This window comes from Python bivittatus, unplaced genomic scaffold, assembly GCF_059951505.1.
Source record: "Python bivittatus isolate LINGU-HERP-01145 unplaced genomic scaffold, Pbiv_v1 ctg000670_np1212, whole genome shotgun sequence".
Lineage (NCBI taxonomy): Eukaryota > Metazoa > Chordata > Lepidosauria > Squamata > Pythonidae > Python > Python bivittatus.
Genome location: NW_028277094.1, coordinates 13,048,631 through 13,065,670, shown reverse-complemented (window position 1 = coordinate 13,065,670; position 17,040 = coordinate 13,048,631). Strand labels below are relative to the sequence as shown.

The 17,040-nt window shown below is 55.5% G+C and overlaps 3 protein-coding genes across 3 annotated transcripts; all 3 read left to right on the top strand.

Annotated features, from left to right (window-relative positions):
* Positions 1–1,814: 1,814 nt before the first annotated feature.
* SLC25A53 (solute carrier family 25 member 53) lies at positions 1,815–3,403 on the top strand. Its single transcript, XM_025170087.2, has one exon. The coding sequence runs from the start codon at positions 1,862–1,864 to the stop codon at positions 2,717–2,719; it is 858 nt and encodes a 285-aa protein (XP_025025855.1). The 5' UTR covers positions 1,815–1,861; the 3' UTR covers positions 2,720–3,403.
* Positions 3,404–5,377: 1,974 nt separating this feature from the next.
* Positions 5,378–7,244, top strand: LOC103063974 (thymosin beta-15A homolog). The gene is made up of 3 exons (XM_007433559.3): positions 5,378–5,488; positions 6,009–6,145; positions 6,807–7,244. Exons 2-3 carry the CDS (start codon positions 6,046–6,048, stop codon positions 6,842–6,844), a joined length of 138 nt encoding a protein of 45 aa, XP_007433621.1. The 5' UTR covers positions 5,378–5,488; positions 6,009–6,045; the 3' UTR covers positions 6,845–7,244.
* Positions 7,245–11,381: 4,137 nt separating this feature from the next.
* On the top strand, positions 11,382–15,221 carry RAB9B (RAB9B, member RAS oncogene family). Its single transcript, XM_025170086.2, has 2 exons — positions 11,382–11,497; positions 12,413–15,221. Exon 2 carries the CDS (start codon positions 12,431–12,433, stop codon positions 13,034–13,036), a length of 606 nt encoding a protein of 201 aa, XP_025025854.1. The 5' UTR covers positions 11,382–11,497; positions 12,413–12,430; the 3' UTR covers positions 13,037–15,221.
* The last annotated feature ends 1,819 nt before the right edge of the window (positions 15,222–17,040 follow it).

Sequence of the window (17,040 nt, the reverse complement as noted above, 5' to 3'; positions counted from 1 at the left end):
AGTTGCCTCAGATCAGGCGGGTGGAGTGGTACTGGCACTCTCAAGGCTAAGGGGTTCTGAAGAGCATCGGACTGGCTACGCCTGGGGCTGGTGGTCTGGGTGCACCCTGTGCAAGGAAGGGTGGAGCTGAAAAATGGGCCAGATCACATTGGGAACTGCAGAGGACCCCCACCCCCGTGCATCCCAATGGGAGAGGCCAAGGCAGTTGGCAGGAACTTGGCTCCAGCCTTCCCCCCTGCTGCCCAGGTGGCCCAGAGGGGACCTGCCGGGAAGAGGCTGGAAAGCAGTGCTGATTTAATAATTTAGTACAGCAGCATAAAACCCACGTGGGCATAGGCGCTGGTGCACAGGGTATCCTTACAGTGACCAAACAGGCTTGTGGAGGGCAGCGCATCCAGCCTGGCTACGGAAAAGGCCCTATGGGGTTTCAGTATTGTGATGGACAATAGATAGGAAGCTGGTGCAAATTCTTTAGAAGAATCCCCAAATTGTAGGACAAGATGCTAGGCTTAGATTGGCTTGAAGGTCAATGTCCCAGATCTGTTGCTTGAGAGCACTTCCGGCAGCTTCAAAGCCTATTGAGCAGAGGTTCTCCAGTGAACCAATTTTGTCAACTGCTTTCTTAAACCATGTTGATTTGAAGCCATCCCTAAGAAACAAGGGGACCAAAGCTATGCAGAAGAGAATTAATTTTAACCAAAACTTGATGGGTAGGGACCAAGTTCTAGCATCCACAGAAGCCAAACCCATCTCCAAACATAAGACAACATTCTTAATTCGTTTTGGGACTGCAAGACTGCAAAGTAATAAACTTAGTTTGAACCAACTTCAAAAGTAACGAAATTGGCAAGAGAGATCTAAGTACCATAAAGAAGCTGAGGGAGACTTGGCTAAAAAAACCCCACAGGCTGCGGGGGTATAATGAGCTCCCTTTGAATGAAAACGCTTCATGGTGGTCGAGGAGCTACGCTGCGCAACACTAGCCCAGTAGCAAAAGTCTGCACCCTGAGATAAAGAGGTGTGGAATAGTGCTCCAAGGTATTTATAAAGTAGGTATGCACCTGCTCATTGGAGTCCTGTTAATTTGACATGATTTTCTGACAGCCTTGAGCAAATACTAGAACTTTGATTTTCTGATCCTCTTTCTTCTGAACAAAAAAAGGCCTGTACCCTTCTCATTCCTACTTCTGAAATGGACATGACAACTACACTGTCTGCATCTAAAAGTGCCTGAATCTCTCATTCTGCTTGAACAGGAGGATGGTGAGCAGGGACCATAGTCACCTGAATGATTGGATTTATATAATAAGGGGGCTGGTGTATAACCTTGTCTTACCCCTCTGTAAGTTGGAACCACAGCTTCAGGAACATGGCCCCAGGAGAAACATCTAATTCTCAGAGAGGAGAGAGGCCTGATGAACAGAAGCAGCCTTTTGTGAAGGGTGGATTGCCTTAATCTGTCCCACAGTCTCTCCCTTGCAATTAAGTCAAAAGCTGAGCTAAAGTCACCAAAGGTTGCAAAAAGGAAGCTTTGTGAGTGTGTGTGTGTGTGTGTGTGTGTAGAGAGCAGCTCAGAAGCCAAGTTTCCCCTCACAAAATGAGGCCTGCAGCAGAAGGAGGTCCCGAGCTTCAGGCAGAAGGGCCTTTAAAACATGCATGGGTTCCTTCATATAAAGATTAAGTCTGAATCGGGGGGGGGGGGGGGGGAAGCCTTTCCCCCACTTGCCCTTTGCAGCAGCCTCACCTATTCAAAGTCCAGGGCTCTGAAGTCACCCCTGCAGCAATCCTGCACCACCTCTGTTCCCACAGAGACTTCAAGAGCAAGAAGCAGGTCAGGATCCTTCCCGGATGCTCTGCAACAATGGAGGAGGATAAAGAGCGGTGCAAAAGGCAATGGAGTCCCAGGAGCTACTTTATGGGTGCTGCCTCCAGCAGCCTTTCCACCCTGGCAACCTTCCCCATCTACAAGACCATCTTCCGCCAGCAACTGCATGCCTTCTGCATCACTGAAGCGGTTCACCAGCTGCGCCGTGAAGGCTTCTGCCAAATCTACCGGGGTGTCTTTCCACCACTTATGGCCAAGACGCTGCAAGGAACATTGATGTTTGGCACCTATAACAGCTTCTACGGCTTCCTCTCGAATCAGCCTTTGGGGCCCTGCTCCCAGAGGGCCATAGCCGGGCTGTTTGCTGGCTTCTTGGAAGCCTTGGTTTTCTGTCCCTTCGAGAGGGTTCAGAACGTGCTCCAGGACGGGAGGAAGGTCCAGAGGTTCCCCACCACAAGGCACATCCTGACGACCTTCCATTCCTACACTCTCAGGGAGAGCTTCAGCCTGGGCTTCTACCGAGGCCTCGGGCTCATCCTGATCCGCAACGGCCTGGGGAGCTCCCTCTATTTTGCCTTGGAAGAGCCTCTCCGGAGCAGCCTCTCCCAGCGGGGTTTGCCTGAAGGAGTCCCAGCCTTTCTATCGGGCAGTATTAGTGGCACTGCGGTGTGCCTGCTGTTGTACCCGCTTGGCATCCTCATTGCCAACGTGCAGTCCCAGGTGGGGAGGCAGGAAACCCTTGGCCTCTTGGCCACGACGACTGACATCTGGCAGGCTCGGGGAAGGAAAGCCTGGCTGCTGTATAGGGGCGGGTCACTCCTCATTCTCCGATCAAGCCTCACGTGGGGACTCACAACTGCCATCTACCACTTCTTGTCCAAGGTCACAAACTAAGGGCTGATTGGCTTGAACTGGGCACCCTAGCAGCAGCTGGGGCTAGGAGGCCCTCAGCATCTGTAGACCAACCTACAAAACATGGCATAAATGGAGACAGTGACACAAGAAGGAAAGGAAAATTGCCCCACATGAATTGGGAGGGGAGCCAAATAGTATCAGGCTGGAGAGAGAGGAACGCAGAGCAAACTCAGAATCGGAGACTTTCTAGAAATCTGAAGTGGGAACCCACGGTGGCTCAGGTTGCAAGCACATCTGGACCAACTTGATTCCATCTGAGCTGCAGAAAGCCGCCCTCTGCCCTAAACTGGATCAGCAGTGGGCCAACACAAAACATCTTTTACTTTCCAGCAGGGTGAGTTGGGCCTAAAGGGAGAGGCTCCATCTGCATTTCAGATGAGGGGATTCGTGTTTCCTGTTTGTACATGCATATTGGAACCTTAAGCTGCAAGCTGAACATCATAGGGGAATTAAGTCCCATTAAATATGCTGGGGTGCCTTATTTGTAACCCTAAATCTGATTTGTGAATTAAGCTCTGGCTTAATTATTGAAAACATGTGTATTAATTTTATCAACCAACTCCTCTTGTATCCATTGGAGACAGGATGTGTTTTGTTTTGTGTTGAGTTATAAAAATTGAACTGAGTATTGCTTCTATAAACTTTATCTTCAGCTGAGCTGGAATTTAATGGCATAAATTAATTTTGAATTAATAAGAGTAGCTATTGATCACTTTGATGAATAAGGTGGGTATTCCTGTCTGACACACACATACATCCCACATTTCCCACTGTAACCATCATCATCGGCTGATTGGAAGTCCACAAGCAGGAAATGAATTTTGGCACTTGTATTTCATCACCTGTGGTTTTATTTTAGAGGGCTTCCAAACTTTTTTAGACTTTTCTTCTTTTAAAAAAGCAATGCGTGCACACACAGGCACATAATTTTTAGTGGCATGGAAAACAAGTGAGCACGTCCGCACGCCTCCCCCCAGTCCACCAGCAAACTATTCGCAGCCTGCGAGGGGAAAGGTCATGCAGATCAGCCACGCATCGTCTTACGGTGAAGTATCTTATTAACTCATATATAAATGTAAGTTCAAATGTCCGCCATGAACGAGCTACGCTTATTTAAACAACAAACCAAGAAAAACAGCCCAGCACGGGCCAAATTTGCAGGCCCCTTTCCGCCGCCGCCCGGTGCCCGCCCACCTGGCCGCCCACCTGCGAGGAGGCGGAGCTCGCCACAACGAAGCGTGAAAGGCGGGCCATCCTGCCTCCGGGTTCCGCGCACTGGCTCCGGGGCCGTGCTTGGCGGGCGGGCGGCGGCGCGAGAACCCCTTCCCGTTTCTGGTGGGCCAAGGGAAGGCTGCCAGCTGCGGCCAGCAAGACCTTTGCACGAATTCATCTGGCGCGCCGCTTGGGCCCTTCCCGGAGTCTCTTCTCACGGTCGCTCGCAACGTACAGCCCCTTCGCGTGGAGTACTGCAATGGGCTCCTCACGGGGCTGCCCCCTCTTGGAAGCCACCGCTGGTCCGAGGGCGGCGGCGGCGGCGGCGGCGGCAGCAGCAGCAGCAGCAGCACCTCTCGGTATGCCCGGGCCTGCTTCTGGAGACGACTCGCGCTGTTGTGCCCTTCGCGGCACAGGGCCTGGCTATCCGAGGGAACGCTGGTCTCGCACGGCTTCTGCCCACGTCGCATCCCATCTCCGGGCGATGCCCACCGACGGGGCCTATGAGGCTGCCTTCTCGGTCATGGCTCTGCATCCCCCGGCGGTTCAAACAGCCTTTTTCGTGGGGAGGCGAGGAAGGCTCTCTAGCGCTTTCATCTGCGTGCCACTCAGTGTGGTGGCTGAGTTAGGCAGCCTTAGAAATCCAAATTATAAACAAACAAATGCAGGTCACCGGCTTGGCTCCGTAGACAGAGGAAAAGCGAATTGTTAACAGAAGAGGAGAGCCTAATCCAAGAAGCAATGTTTTAGCATCAACCCAGTGTTGCAAGCTTCAACGTTTAAAACCATCGCTTCTCCCCACAGCACCCCAAAGCGTTCCCATCAGGAAACGCCCCCCTCCCAGGATCAGGTCTGCGCAGCCAGTTGGCCTCCCCGCGAGGCTCCAGGGAGACGCGCGCCCGCAGCGGATGTTCGTTCAGAACCGGCAGCCGTCAAGCGCCACGGAATTACATGTCCCATCATCCCCGGCGAGCAGCCTGAGAGAGGTCGTTCAGCAGCGTCTAGAACGCGGGCCGCTGGGTTCCCTCGAGGGCGACGCCCTCATCAGTCGCAGGCCGGCGGAGAAGCTGGACAGCTTGGGGGTTACGGGGCGGTGGCGCGGCAGCCTCCGACCGCGCCTTCCATCCTCACTAGCAGCCCAGGGGGGCCCTCGAGAAAGGGCGAAGCGGCGCCCCCAGCACCCCCGGGGGATAACGCTGCACCGGAAGTGGGCGAGGGCTCCGAGGGAGCGGGCGAAGGAACGACCCAGCGCGCCGTTCACCGTCAGAAGAAGGAACCGGCAAGGTACCCGATCACGCACCGCACCGCCGGGATGGCGCACTCAGCTCAGACCGGGCACGCCCTCCAGCATGCTGGCACGCCTCGGGGTCCCTTGGGGCGCGTAGTTTTCCGTGGTGCAGCGCCCTCCCGCGTTCAGGAAGAAGAAACTACACTTCCCGACATGCCTCGCGGTCCGGCCGCCAGATATAAAGAGCCGCCCCGACACGCTGGCTTAGAGAGCGCGGAACGTCGAGGCGGTGGCTGACGGATTTGCAGGTAACGCGCGGGGCGGCGGGCGGCGCCCTCTGCACGCACCCGCGGGCGGGGAAGCGCTCCTCGGAGGCCCCGCGCTGGCGAAGGGGGTGCTCGCTGCCGGCGGCGCGGCAGCTTGCACGGCGGAGGAGCGCTCCCTTTCCCTTTCCGGGCGTGCCTCTCCGCAACTCCCGGGTAAAGGGCCTAGGCGGGCTTTCAGAGATTGGTGGGTGGGCTGCGTTAAGCCGAGACGAGCTTCCCTCGACGGCGTGGCTCGGAAGGGGGGGTGGGAAGACGGACGCCTGGGAGCGGAGCGGGCCTCGGCGGACAAAGGGGGCCAGGCGAGAGGGGCGTGCCTCTGCCGCCGAGCTGTCCCGGGGCGGGGCTTGGGGCGAGGAGAGGCGCGGCGCGCCCCGCCCGGCTCCCCCCGCCACCCGGCGCGCCTGCCGTTCTTTCCGCCCCGCCTCGGGACGGGGGTTATCGCTTCCTTACTCCGGGAAGCCCCTGGCGCGCTCCCCGCAAGAGACCACGTGGCTTTTTGCAGTTCTGGAGATATCGGCTTAGCTTCCCGCGTGGCCAAGATGTGCGACAAACCAGATCTTTCGGAGGTTGAGAAATTTGATAAGAAGAAGCTGAAGAAGACGAATACGGAGGAGAAGAACACCCTTCCTTCCAAGGAGAGTGAGTATTTGGGGAGGGACTGCCAGCAGCAGCAGCAGCAGCAGCAGCAGCATCCTGCCAGCCTGTGGTGTGTGTAGGAAGGAAGGAGGCTTGCGGGGGCCCTTCTGGACTGCTTGCAAGGCGGAAAGTCCAAGCATCGGGACCAGCAACCTGGGAAGGCTGTAGCTTCAGGCAGAGCTTTTTCAACCTGTAGTCGAGCCCCACCCAGCTGCACTACAGCGGGGAGCGGGAATTTGCCAGCCAGCCTCATGAAGTCCAGGAGCAGCTGGCTTGCAGGGACTCAGTCCTGCTTGGTGTGAGTCCTCCTGCCAAGGTGGGAGTCTTTCCTCCCTAGTTCTGGTCTTGGCAGAGTCAGAGCAACCAGCAGTGGCAGAGTCTGTCCGTTTCACTGAGTTTGAAATCCTGGGCCTCGTGTGAAGGACGAGCCGCCTCCCAAAAGTGTGGGTCTCCACCAGTCCCTTCCTTGAGGAACGAGGCCCTGCCTCACAGAGGAGCTGGAGAACTGGAGCTGCCTGAGGGCCCCTTTACCTAAGCTGGCTCCTGACTTGCCAGAGCAAGGCAGCAGAACTCGGGTGCAGTCGGCTGCCAGCAGAACTTGACCAAGGGCAGGTCTAGAAGTGCCCAGGTGACTGAATGCTTAAGGTGCTTTTTCTCTCCTCAGCCATTGAACAGGAAAAAGAGTGTGCCAAGTCGTCATAGAGGTGGACAAGCGGCATGAAGCTCTGATGTTCTTTCTCAGTTGTTTCTCTGAAACAACTTTTTTCTTTTCTTTTTTTATACAACTCATGTCTTGAGAAATGCTGCAGCCCATCCACGGTGGCCGCCTCTTTGGGCCTTTTCAGAGCCCGGCAGCACCTGCCCCCCCCCCAACCTTTCTGGGCTCAGCCACCCCTTCTGCTTCCAGCACAGGAAAAAAAGTGATCCAGAGAAAATTTCCAGGGTTTGCGCAGCTTGATTCTCATCCTCTGCCTTTCTTGCCAGTTGGGGCAATTTCATCAGTTAAATCCTATTTAGTAAAATTGTTCATAATTGTTTTTGCAGCTTTACTTTGATTTCCTAAAAATGGAGAGAAAAATCTATTAAAATTTTTAAAATGGAATGACCTTGTGACTGCTTTCTGATTCCTCCCAAAGTCCTGAAGCTGTGCCTGCTGGGGGCTGGGGCTTTTTATATCTGTTTGCCCTGGGCCTGTGCTGGGCAGAGCTGAAAAGGGTGGCACTTCTTAAAGGGACTGCTTGGGGAGCAGAAGGGTCCTGTGAGAGGGGCTGGGGCCAGCATCTCTGGCTCCTGCGCCAACAGGAGTCTCTCCTGGTGGAGGCATTTTCTTTGGGCAAGTCAAAGGACCGCCTGAGAGATGCCGTGGTAATTCCATTGCAGTTCTGGGACATATACACCCCCCCACACACACACAAGTAGCAACTGAGGAGTAAAGTTGGGTGCAAGCCAGTCCTGAATGGGGAATGTAAGAAAGAAACAGCCTGAGATGCAGAGAGAGGGGTTTTAGAAGCAGAACGGGAGTCACTGGCCTGCGGACTGTGTGTGAGAGAGAGTGACCCTGAGGGCCCCCTGAAGCTGCATTTTGGATTCTGGCTGGCAGAAGACTTGCCCAGAGCAGGTGCTCTGGTATGTTTGCAGAGCAGTGCAAGAGGGCACCTTTATGGCCAGGAGGAAAGGAATCAACAAACCCCCAGCTCATGGTCTTCTAAAGATTGTTTCCCTAGATATTCAGATACAAGTTTGCTGTGATGAAAGACGATAAACCACCACCAGCATGAAACAGTAACAATTGAATGCCAACACAGTAGTGAACTTTGGAGGCACTACTTCTGAGCTGACTCCCCCTGCTTCTGTGCAAATACACTTTACTAATAGGGGAGGGATTTGCTGCAGATGTCAAAAGCCGGGAGGGAGGGAGCAGAAACTGCTGCCTTGAACGCAACTTCCCCTCAGCGCTTTATGCATGATGGGCTGTTCTTGGTGTGCCCTCCTTGGGTGGGCAGCTTGAGGGAAGGCAAAACGTTTGAAAGAGTGCTTGTACCAAAAGCTTTGTGTCAAGTTCACAGGACACAAGATAACTGCTAGAAAGATTGATCGGCAGTCGTCTCTCAGCCTCCCTGGGAAGGGCGCATAACTTTAGATATGCAAAGCAGGATCCTGCCACTTCCCTAAACCCTCATGACTATGCAGGCAGGTCAGAAGTTCTGTGGTAGACCAGGGCGGAAGAACGGCTGAGGACTGTTCAGGCCTGCAAACTGGGTGGCAGCTTAATGGTGGTTTCTCGGCTCTGTAGTCAGGGCTGTTGCATGTTGGTGCTAGTCTACACAAGGAAGAGGCAAGCATCAATGCTCCGTTCAGCAGCTTAACAGCTTCCTTGGACTCTGAGGGCAGGACCAGCCTCCAACAGGGTGGGGAAAGAGCGCGGCATGCCCAAGCCCATTTTGTTCTGCTCAGACATGTGTCCTGGCTTAGTCGACAGAAAAAGGGGATGGTTAGTTCTGAGCAGAAGAAAAGCTTCCCAGCTAGACTCCTCCACAGCCCCCTCCCAGCCTGGGACAGGCAGCAGGGAGGTGGAGCACCCCCTGCCCCCTCCCCCCGTCTTTCTGTGAGCCGGTGCTGTGAGTCAGTCCTGCCCAAGAGCAGCAGGACAGAGTTGGCTTCCTCCTCCCACCCCACCAGGAGCCGTCAACCTGAACAAGCCCAGGCTGCACAGGGGAGCGAGGAGCATTAGCGTCTTGCTTGGCATGGGGCAGTCCTGCAGGCAATGCCCTGGAGCCAGAGTTGTGGTGGAACCTTGGGCAGAAAAGCTACTTGGGACCACAGCAGATGGGGGGGGGCTTCTCTTTTGCTTCTTCATAAGTCACTGGTGGGTAAATCCAGGGAGCTCTTGGCTGCGCTCTTCAGTAGAAGGCCCCATTTCCACAGCCCTGCCAAAGGGGCAGCTTTGGCACTAGAAGCAGCGCTACAGCTCTGACCTGAAAACCCCAGCCTGCTTTCTGCGCAATCCGGGGACCCACCAGAGCACTACTGAGCTTGCAGGAGAGAGCTTGTTTTATTCACAAGAGCCGTTTTACACAGTGTCCTATCTTTTAGCACGGCGCCTTACGCAAAGCTAAACCAAACTCCACCAAACCACAAAAACTAAAACTGTAAAAGAAAAAGGAGCCAGTAATTTTTGCCAGGACTTGAGTGGGAAACTGAAACTCCCAAAGCTTGTTCATCTTGAAAAAGGTAGCCAATAAAAGAAACTTGAAAAGATACAGCCATGATATTCTCCAGTCTTACCAGAAATTCCGTATGTTTGGGGCTGTGTGGGAGAGTAAGGCAATGTGATGGTCAGAGAGAACGAAGGATGGCTCTTCCAGAGGCGCTCCAATCAATCAACCTCCTCTCGCTGGTATCTGCACCTTTTCTCATGCATACTGACTCTGGTTCCACTCTGCAGGCATGGAAACCTGGGGAAATGCTGTAGCCCAAATGGTAAGAAGAATCCCAAAATGCTGTGCAGATTCCCCAAGATCTGCTACAACTGGACTTATGATCAAAGAGAGCCCCATTGGCAAGAACACTGGTCTGTGATGATGGGCAATTGCAGGGCCTACCTTTTCCGTGCCCTCCACTGGAGATACGGGGGGGGGGGGCACTCTTGATTTTTTTCTACTGCTCCAGGATTCATTTGCTCTGTGGAGGATGGGGGGATCAATGCAGTTTGCACCCAGTACCAACAGCTAGACAGCCCTTTCCCCAGTCTTCTCCTGTACTGCTGCACTGATCCTTGTGCTAGTTCTGCCAAGTGAATCAGAATGATTCTCACCAGGATCCTAGCTCACCTGGGAGTTCAGCCTCGGGAGGCCAGCCAGCTGAAAGGGGCTTGGGGATGGCTGAGGGGCTTCCACACAGTGTCGGGGGCCTATCTGCATTTGCACCAGGCACTCAGTTTGACCAGTGCTCACTGTAAGGATGGGGCAGTGGGCACATTAGAGGAACCCAGCCTATCTGGTTAATTTGGTTCAATGTTCTGCTTATGTTCAGAAAGCATGTTCCTTTAGGAACCACGCTGAACTGCTCCACAAGGCCACCAGGGTCTGCTGCCACCAGCGTGACCATTAGTGAGATCCAGCTGACCTCTGGCTGCAGCAGCCTGCTGGCCCGCCCCAAGTGCTTCCAAGCGCCCAGCTGCAGTGGAGCCCTGCCGGTCAGGCTCCAGCTGGGACAAAAGCTGTTTGCTTTCCAGGTGTGGGTTTCAGCTAAGAAAAATGTGCGCCTTGTTTGGGCAAGACCTGCTTCCCTCCCCGGTGGAAGGTCGTCAGGAGACAGGCCGCTCCCTGCGCAGAACAAGCAGATCGGGCTAGCTGAGAAGGAGACGTCGCCGGCTGGGACGCGCCGCCTGTTCACGTGTTGCGCAGTCAAGCGTTCCCATGTGAACCTGAAGGCCAGAGAAGGCGGGCCCAGCGCAGAACCAATCCTTTCTCCCTCTACGGTGCTCAGAGCCCGGGCAACCCCGCGCACCGCTTCCTTGACCTCGAGTCCACTGGGAATCATCCAGCCTCTCCGCCCAAATTCGGGGGCAGCCCCAGGCTCGGTTACACGCCCTGAATCGCACTTGTGAGATGGGCGGCTGCATAACTCGAGGCATTTAATGAATTAGCTGCCAAGAGCCCCACCGCCGGCCTGAACTTCTTCCCCGCAAAGCTGAGCGCAGCCGGAAGCTGCCGGCGCTGGGCCGGGAGGAGGGAGCTGCCTTCGGAGCGTGCTCGGCCCGCCGCTGCGTTCACACAGCGCGTTCGTCCGGGCGGAGCCGAACCAGCTTCCCTCAACGAACCCTCAGCTAAAGCCCGCGCTGGCTTCGGGCCACACTGAAGGGAGACGGAGGATCCGCGCAGCCACGCGAGCCGCCGCGGGCACAGCGACTCTTGGCACGTGCTCCTTTCCCACTTGGCCTCGCGCCGCCCCCGGCTCCTGCATTCCCCCGTTCCGCCGGTCGGGCAGAGTCACTGGCGACCCTTCCGGGACTCCGCTAGCACAGAGCGAGCACTGCGCTCGCCGGTGCGCGGTGGAGCCGCTCGGTCGCAGCGCTTTCCGGGCCCCTTTGCGTGAAGCAGGGAAAGATGCAAAGAGGCGTGGCCTGATCAAGGGGCCGCCCCTCGATTGGCTGGTGCAGCCGTGGCCGAAGGATGCTTGGCGGGGCACGCCCGGGTAACCGCATGCCGCGGGCGCATGCGCACAGGAGATGCCCGGCTCCAGGTGCTTGCCGCGGGTTTGAGGTCTGGTTCCACGGGCGGAAGCTACGGTGTCGCGAGTTCGAGGCCTGCCCTGGCTGTGGGCAAGTGCTCCGGGACGAGCCACAGCCTACTGGTGAGGAGGTTTGGTGGGGGCAGAGAAGTGCCTGCCGGGCGGAAGCGTCTTTTAGCCCCCGTTCCCCTGCAGTTTTTCGCAGGCAGGATCAAGGTTCGTTGCGTACCCGCTGCTAATGGGCAGAGATGCCTAGTATGGAGGAGACGGAGCTGCGGATGCAGCGACGGCGGCGGCGGCGGCGGCGGCTGGGATTGGCGCCCCCCGCGCTCCGGGCCTTGGCCGGCAGCGCAGCCTCCCCGGCCTCTCCTCTCCTTTCCTCCGTCCCCCAGCCCCAGCGCAGGGGATGCAAGCCCCGGCGCCCCCCGGGCCCATGGCAATAGCGAGACCAAACTGATGGGTGGCGTCCAGGCGGTTCGGCCCCTTGGAAGTGATATTTGCGGGGAAGACAAAAAACGGGATGCGGAGCGGTTCTGGAGTGCGGGGCCGCCGGGCTGGCAGCTGACTGCCGTGCTCAGGTTGCCTGCGCCCGGGCCGCCCCGCTCCTCCTCGCAGGCGCTTTGCGGGCTCCCACGAAGCCCGGCGGCTGTCCGCCCGCCCGCCCGCGTGTGGCTCCGGTCCACCGCCGTTCTTCCGGAGACCCGGCGCGGGGCGCTCCTTCAGCCGGCCTGGTTCTTTGAGCTGGGGAGAGCCGCGGAAGGGCTCTTGTCAGTAGCCCGACAGGGCACGGGCCTCAGAGCTGCCAACCGACCCGCTGCGCCCTGAGGAGAACCAAAGCCGGCCTCGGTTTGCTTCCCGGAGCGGGCCTTGGGGCCTCTGCCTCTCCCAGGCACAGGCTCTGGCTTCTCTTCTTCCAGCCCGGCTCAAAGCTCAGTCCCCAGAGAGGTGGGTTTCTGAGCCGGGGGTGTCCTGCCTACCGCCTGCCAGGGAGCTGGGGGGGCATTGCCTGCTAACCCCTGTGCTCTGCTGGTTTTAAAGCTTGCTGCTGCTGCCGCCATGAGTGGGAAGTCTCTGCTGCTGAAAGTCATCCTCCTGGGCGACGGGGGCGTTGGGAAGAGCTCCCTCATGAACCGCTACGTCACCCACAAGTTTGACTCCCAGGCCTTCCACACCATTGGTGTGGAGTTCCTCAACCAGGACCTGGAAGTGGACGGGCGCTTCGTGACCCTCCAGATTTGGGACACGGCGGGACAGGAGCGCTTCAAGAGCCTGCGGACACCCTTCTACCGCGGCGCAGATTGCTGCCTCCTGACCTTCAGCGTTGACGACCGCCAGAGCTTCGAGAACCTGGGCCACTGGCAGAAGGAGTTTGCCTGCTACGCCAACATCAGGGATCCAGAGCGCTTCCCCTTCGTGGTGCTGGGCAACAAGGTCGACAAGGCTGAGAGGCAGGTGGCTGTGGAGGAGGCCCAGGCATGGTGCCTGGAGCAGGGCAACTACCCTTACCTGGAGACCAGTGCCAAGGATGACACAAATGTGGCGGTGGCTTTTGAGGAGGCCGTGAGGCAGGCGCTGGCTTCAGAGGAGCAGCTGGAGCACTGCACGTTGAGCCGCACGGTCGATCTGCACCCCAGTGCCAGGCCAGGCTCTTCGTGCTGCTGAAAGGCGCCGGACTAGAACTGGCTGCTGTTTACAGAGGGAGCAATGGGAGGTTCCTGAGCTGGAGGTCAACCCAAAGGGGACAGAGGGTCCTTGTGGGGGACACTCTTCTGTTTAGCCTTAACCCATCTGGTTAAGCTGCGGCCTCCTTATCAGTGCAGCGTGGGACTGGGTGCTCGTGGAGAGCGCTTCCTGCTCCCTTTCCTCTCACCCTGCCCTCATAGCTGTAGAGAGGCAGTGCTGGGGTCCTTTGCCTGCCCAGCAGCCCCTCAGCTCTGAGCAGGATCAGGGAGAGAGTCAGAATTGCTGGAGATGTTGCACAGTCACCTGGCAAAGACGTGTGTTATGTGGGACTTTCTTGCCAAGGCGCATTGTGCTGGCAGGTGGGCCAAATGGGTGGGGGGAACTGAGCAGAATCAGCCCGTCTCTGTGACTGTCACACTGCTGTCAGTGCCGAGTCAACAAGAGACCTCTGTCATATCTCTTCCATCTCTTCTCCTACCTTGGCGGTCTTTACTCCTGTTGATTCCCCTGGGATAGTTAGAGTTGGCGGTGGGAAAGATCTGTGGGGCAGAAGGAAGATAGGCTGGGAGATTGTGCAGGTGCCTCACCTGGAAACAGGAGATAAGGCTCATTTTGACTTTGGAGGAAGCAGATGGCCCTGGGGTGAATCTCTGGGGACAGTAACTTGGCTAGAACATACTGTATATGTGTGTATGTTAAACAGTGAATCCAAAGTGTGGCCATCTTGAATCTCTGATCAGAGCAAAGGTCAACTCCATTTTCTCCATTCTGCATTCTGGCCAAATTGTGCATCTCCACCAGTTGCGCCTATCTTGGGGGGAATTCTTAGCTCTGCAAGGTTGCAGCTGTTAGCGGAGTCCCTAAGAAGTAACATTTCTGTGCTGAGCCAATGCTGGGAGAGGTGTGTCCCCCTCAGGCTGTTCTGAAAACGAGGGCCTCCCACTGCCTAGGAAAATGGGGGTGCAGGTGAAAGGTGAGCTGCTGCTGGAGGCTTTGAGCCAAAGAACTGAGCCCCTGAGAGCGCTGGGTGGCCTCAGAAGGCGTGAGGCCTGGTGGGGCAATGAGGGCCACGGTTTTCAGCCTGCTGCTGCTGCTTCTCTGCCGCTCACATCCACGATATTGGGCGATGTCCCTTCTGCAAGCCAGAGTCTAACCGTTCCCCCGTTGTCTTGGGGTCCAGCAGAGGTGGCTTCAGAAGTTATAGGTGAGGCAAAGCCCTTGAATTAGTTTTTGCATAGAGCCCCCGATAAGATAAGCCCTGCCCCAGTTGCATCTACCAGGGGGTGTTCTGAAAGGGAAGCAACCGGCTATGAACGAAGGAGGGAAGGCTGCCAAACAGAGGGGGGCGTAGCCACACCTCTCAGGGGTGTTCTTGCTTTCTTTTGCAGCAAGATTAATGCATTTAAGATGCAGTCCAAATGCAGTCATGTTTTCATTCATTCCCAGTGAAAACACTCCTAGTGTTATAAGCATGGCTAATTTTTTTCAAAGCTTTCTCCAGAGAGAGAGTCATGTCAGTCTGTTGCAGCAAAACCAAACCAGTAGCACTAATAAAGATAGGGTTCAAGCCTTAACCCTCTAAAAATGGCAAGTTCATTATTGTGTCAGAAAGGAGACTGCTCTGTCCAAAGCACCCCACGCCTTGCCCTCCTGTGTATCTCTTCCTGCCCGCTGACGAAAACAGTCGATCTGAAGAAGTGGGCTCTGATTCCTAAAACTCCTGTCCTGTTAGATTGGCTGCAGATAAGACATCCCGAGGCTCGCTGCTCTTCTCCTTACCAAGCACCTCTCTGAACCCTTGCAAGAAAGCTGGGGTTCCCATTTCATCTGGCAGCACCTCGCTGGGCCATCAACAGCTCACCCAGCTTTCTCCACGATCATCCAGGCGTGCTCACAGTCCTGTACTTATAAGCTGTGGCAGCATAAAAAGGGGACATAGACGTGTACCTTGGACAGTAAAAGGTGAACGCTTTCGTGCTGTTTTGCCCATTAAAAAAAAACAAATAGCCAGTGCAGATACAGGTTCTTGCCAGAATTTGACAACAGTTACAGATCTCCTCAGAGGCTCTGTGGGAACATCAGAGCTGACTAAAGGAGGGAGGGAAACTATGACCCACTTTACAGAATGGCTCAACCGATGACATTAAACCAGGCCTTTGGGAGACTGAACGAGCCATCCAACCAGGTCGACAGACAAATCCATTCCCAGGGAATGCCGGCTAAAATCAAGTTTACCAGCACAATTGACAATTTAAATCCTACATCAGTATAGCTACTCCATGCACCTGACAAAGTCAGCTGTAGCAGACAATTTTTTTTTAATAAAATGGGTAAGTCTGAAAAGGAGCTAGGAGACTTCTTCGGGTTTGAGGCTATCTATCCAGGTGCACTTGGATTTGGGACACGGAAGCCCACCCATGTCTGTGGCATGTCACTTGTTGGTGTCCACCTGGTAGGTGAGAGGAAATCCTCCTCCCTTGCTGGTTGTGACTTGGTTTTGCTCTCTTGCCCAGAGCCGCAACGCAAAACAAGTGTTCCAGTTACGCTTTTGTGCAACTGAGGTAACCTTTCCCTTCCCTCCCTTCACTGGGCGTAGCGGTAGGGCCTCCCCTTCCCCACGTATTTGGGAAGCGCTCTGGGGCAACAGAAGAGGGAGCCTTGTTTGTGGGTCTGATTCCTGATTTTTAGCCAATCTGCACGCCCACCAGCGTTCAGAGTCCCGAGAGAGGGAATGTGGGAATGCCCTTAGACAATGCGCTCTATTGGCGTGCCTGGCGAGAGGCCCGTGCGTTCTTGAAAGAGTGGGTGTGAAGAACAGCCATCTGGCCACAAAAGTGAAAAGGGATGGAAGAACCAAGGAGCATGATCCTTTTTCTCAGAAAGCCTGCAGACCCCAGAGGGCGAGCAAGGCACGATCACCTGCAATCCTCTGGCTGGAATGCAGTGGAGCTGAGGGCGGCCACCCCTCCCTGCTGCTTTTGAAGATACAATCCCCCCCCCAGGTGTTTTCTTGCTGGAGCTCTGACGGTTTCATCCTGGTGTTCCTATTTTAAGGATCAGGAGTATACTACAGTGGTACCTCTACTTATGAACTTAATCCGTTCCGTGACTCTGATCGCAAGTCGAGTTGATCGCAAGTCGAGGTAAATTTTCCCATAAGGTTCAATGTAAATACGGTTAATCCATTCCGCCCTCCGAATTTGGTCACACCCCAAAGCAAATTTTCCCATAAGGCTCAATGTAATTACCGTTAATCCGTTCTGGCGCGGACCACGCGTCAGGGGTGGCAAAACGCCTGCGCACTGCGCAGCGGGGCAGCAAAACGCCTGCGCACCGTGCATCGGGTGGAAAAGTGCCCACGCACCACGCGTCGGGCGCAGCAGGGCGGCAAAACGCCCACGTACCGCGCAGCAGGGCAGAAAAACACCCGCGGACCACATATCCAGTAGAAAAATGGCCGCAGACCACGTGTCAGGACGGAAAAATGGCCGCGGACCACGTGTCAGGGTGGAAAAATGGCCGTACCTCGAGGTGGAGTTCGCACATCGAGGTAAATTTTTGGGGCCGGAGCTGGTCGTATCTCGAAAATTTCGTAAGTAGGGGCGTTCGTAAGTAGAGGTACCACTGTACATCCTTATGTTTGGTGAAAAAACAATGTCTAGTTCACAAAAATGTGCACCACAGGCCATGCATTGTATTTAAGTTGCCCCATGACCCTCAGTCACATTTCTATGCTCGTAAGCTGAGTGCTTCCACTCCAGCATTGGCTCGATAGCCAGCAAATCTATTGCATTAAATATCCGGCCGTGTTAGGACTTCTGAGCAATGTCTTTGAAGGCTGGCTCCTGCTTCTGCAGCACACGGCTCTCTCCATGTGGTGAGCATTTATAAATCTGGGGACAGGAGTCCAGGCAGCAAGACCTGATCCTTGCTCTCTCCATCGAGAGCGGCAGATGGACTTGCAATGAGCATCAGCCTGAATT